Consider the following 2500-nt stretch of genomic DNA (forward strand, 5'->3'; position numbering starts at 1 on the left):
AATCACATCCAAAAACTGGACGACTTCATGGCCGGCGCAGTGGATGGCGCTGTTGCCTCAAAGAAAGAAGGTCACATGATCAAATCCAACTTTTCTGCGAGGAGTTTGCACGTTCTCCCCGTGTCTGCGTGGGTTCTCTGCGGGTTCTCTCCGGGTTCTCCGGCTTCCTCACCCCACCCAAAACATTCAACTTAGGTGAATTGGTTGCACTAAATTGTCCGTAGGTGTGCGTGGTCCTGCGATGAACTGGCGACTTGTCCAGGGTGTGCCCCGCCTGTCGCCCGTTGACTGCTGGGACCGGCTCCAGCAGGTCCCGTGACCCGGATTTCAGAAAAAGCAGTGATGAAAATGAATGGACGACTTTATACTTTATCATATACTAATGATTGAAGGATTCCAATACTCAAATACTTCAGCAAAGTACTGACCTGGAGGGCAAACTTTGTAGTCCACGGCAGCTCCTTCCTCATCCAAGTCACTGTCATAGTCCTCACTGTCAGTGAAGTCTTCATCGTCCTCCTCGTCTTCTGCAAACACAGCTGCTCTGAGTGAGCACTTCCTGCCCCGCCCTCTCTCGTGTTCCTCCTCTCACCGTCGCCGGTGTCCTTCCTCTTCTTCACTTTTTCCGCCTTCATTTCAAAGACCTTTGTCAGGAACTTCTCAAACTCGTTGTCCTCGCCGAGCAAACCCTGGAAGGCAGCGAGCAGGGCCTTCTGCTTGCCCTGCAGCCTGGCGCCCTCTGCCTGCTTCAGCTCCAGGTCTTTGTTACGTTCCTCCAGCCGGCGCTATCAGAGAGAAACCGGACGCAGTGCTGACGCTTTTTCATCCAGGTAAAGATGCATTGCAATAAAACTGGGCTCTCAGATGAAGGAGCCGATTGGTTGAAATAGTCCCCGTCTCCAAAGCAGCTCACCTTGAGGAAGCTCTCCTCCTTATTGCATTGGTTGAGCTTCTCCTGCAGGCTCTCCTCCCTCTCCTTGAACTCCTTATGGATCAGCAGCTCCTGGTAGACCGTCAGACGACGCAGCTCAGCCTGCTTCAGCTCGCAATCCAGTTCCAGCTTCTCGAGATGCAGGACCTGGAGCTCGGCATCAAACTGGCAGATGGAACTCTCCATCTGATGGTTTAAAACGTGATTGCCTCGCCGTTGTTGCTCTGAGGCTCTCTTTAGATCCCAGGAGTCATTCTCGTTGTGATAAATAACGGCCTTTACGTAAACACAATGAAAGGACAGACCTGCTCCAGGAGACTGTCCTGCTGGTCCTGCAGTGTGAGCTCCACGTCCTTCAGGACCTCCTCCTCTCGATTTGTGATTTGCTCCTCTTCCTCCATGGTCAAGCTGTTGGGAAATACAAAGGGGGATCATAGGACTGTAAACTCATAGAACCAAGGTTCAGATGGTTGTTTCTGCGCACATGCTAAAAGATAACACTAGAAAATCAACGGGTCAAAAGCGAATCCAAACATTCTGCAGATCTTTCCCTGTCATCTCAAAAGCCGCATATTCCTTTTCCCATGTTTCTACGCTATGCTATGCACTCTCCCTTCGTCCACGCTCTACCTGTGGCTCCTGCATAAGTCGAAGAAGAAGAAGAAGAACAGAGTGGATAAAGTTTTGATGGTAATGTTCCGGCAAAAATTGGCAAAAATGTTTTAGTGTGTGCTAAAAAAGTGAAGGTTTGCCGTGGTGGCGTGAAACTGCACGCGTGCGCACGATGAACTTCAGAGGCGTTTCTGACAGAGCGGTTTGAGACACAAAAATGAAAGCTCATTGATTATCTTTTCACCCAATATAAATGTCTCTTAGTCCACAAAGCCTTGTCTCAGTCCAACTCTACGTTAGTCCCAGTTTAGCCTTTGTCCAGAATGAAACTCAAACTGGGCGTGTACCTCTGTTCCCTCAGAGACCGGTACCGCTCCAGAGCATCGTCGCTGTGCTGCACCTTCTTCTCTGGGGTTTCCTCTGGCAGCATAACGGGCAGGGCGGGGGGAGGGCGGTGGAGATGGGGGGCCAGACCCTGCTGGATCTTCTGCAACTGCTCTCCTTGATCGAGCAACTGAGACACCAGGCAAACCTTTGCGTCCCGCAGAGCTAGGATCCGTTTGTTCATCCTGGTCTGCTCCTGGTGGATCTGGGGGGGCAGACGGAGTTACGCCAGCCTGCTCTGGGACGACTGATGTTCCCCTTGTCAATGGTTAAGCTATAGTGGTTAATCCTACAACATGGACCAAGTTGAATGGGTGGAGAACAGATTCCCAGTTCCCAGGATTCTAGGAAACGTGCTGTGTGTGCACCTTTTCCTCCAGGCTCCTCAGCCGTGCCTCCATCGTCTCGGCGTTCATCCTCAGGTGCTTCGGCACCGTGAAGTCTTTATCTGACTTCAGCTTCAAATCTCCAAGGTTCTCTTTGGCCTCTTGGACAGCCTGGACATCCTTTGGGTCCTCACAGTCGTCCCCTGGCTTCTCGGCATAGCTGGCATTACAACCCATTCCAGTTTTG

At 51.4% G+C, this 2500-nt stretch overlaps 1 protein-coding gene across 1 annotated transcript in view; it reads right to left on the reverse strand.

Annotated features, from left to right (window-relative positions):
* Positions 1-2500, reverse strand: part of LOC137908681 (cilia- and flagella-associated protein 44) — a 14024-nt gene that overhangs the window by 1984 nt on the left and 9540 nt on the right. The window contains exons 21-27 of the mRNA XM_068753102.1: positions 2296-2473; positions 1891-2132; positions 1540-1557; positions 1237-1339; positions 914-1117; positions 544-785; positions 429-493 (exon numbers count right to left, since the gene is read on the reverse strand). Coding sequence (XP_068609203.1) covers positions 429-493; positions 544-785; positions 914-1117; positions 1237-1339; positions 1540-1557; positions 1891-2132; positions 2296-2473 — 1052 coding nt within the window. The remainder of the gene's footprint in view (positions 1-428; positions 494-543; positions 786-913; positions 1118-1236; positions 1340-1539; positions 1558-1890; positions 2133-2295; positions 2474-2500) is intronic.

The sequence above is a fragment of the Brachionichthys hirsutus genome, chromosome 19 (assembly GCF_040956055.1).
Source record: "Brachionichthys hirsutus isolate HB-005 chromosome 19, CSIRO-AGI_Bhir_v1, whole genome shotgun sequence".
Classification (NCBI taxonomy): Eukaryota; Metazoa; Chordata; class Actinopteri; order Lophiiformes; family Brachionichthyidae; genus Brachionichthys; species Brachionichthys hirsutus.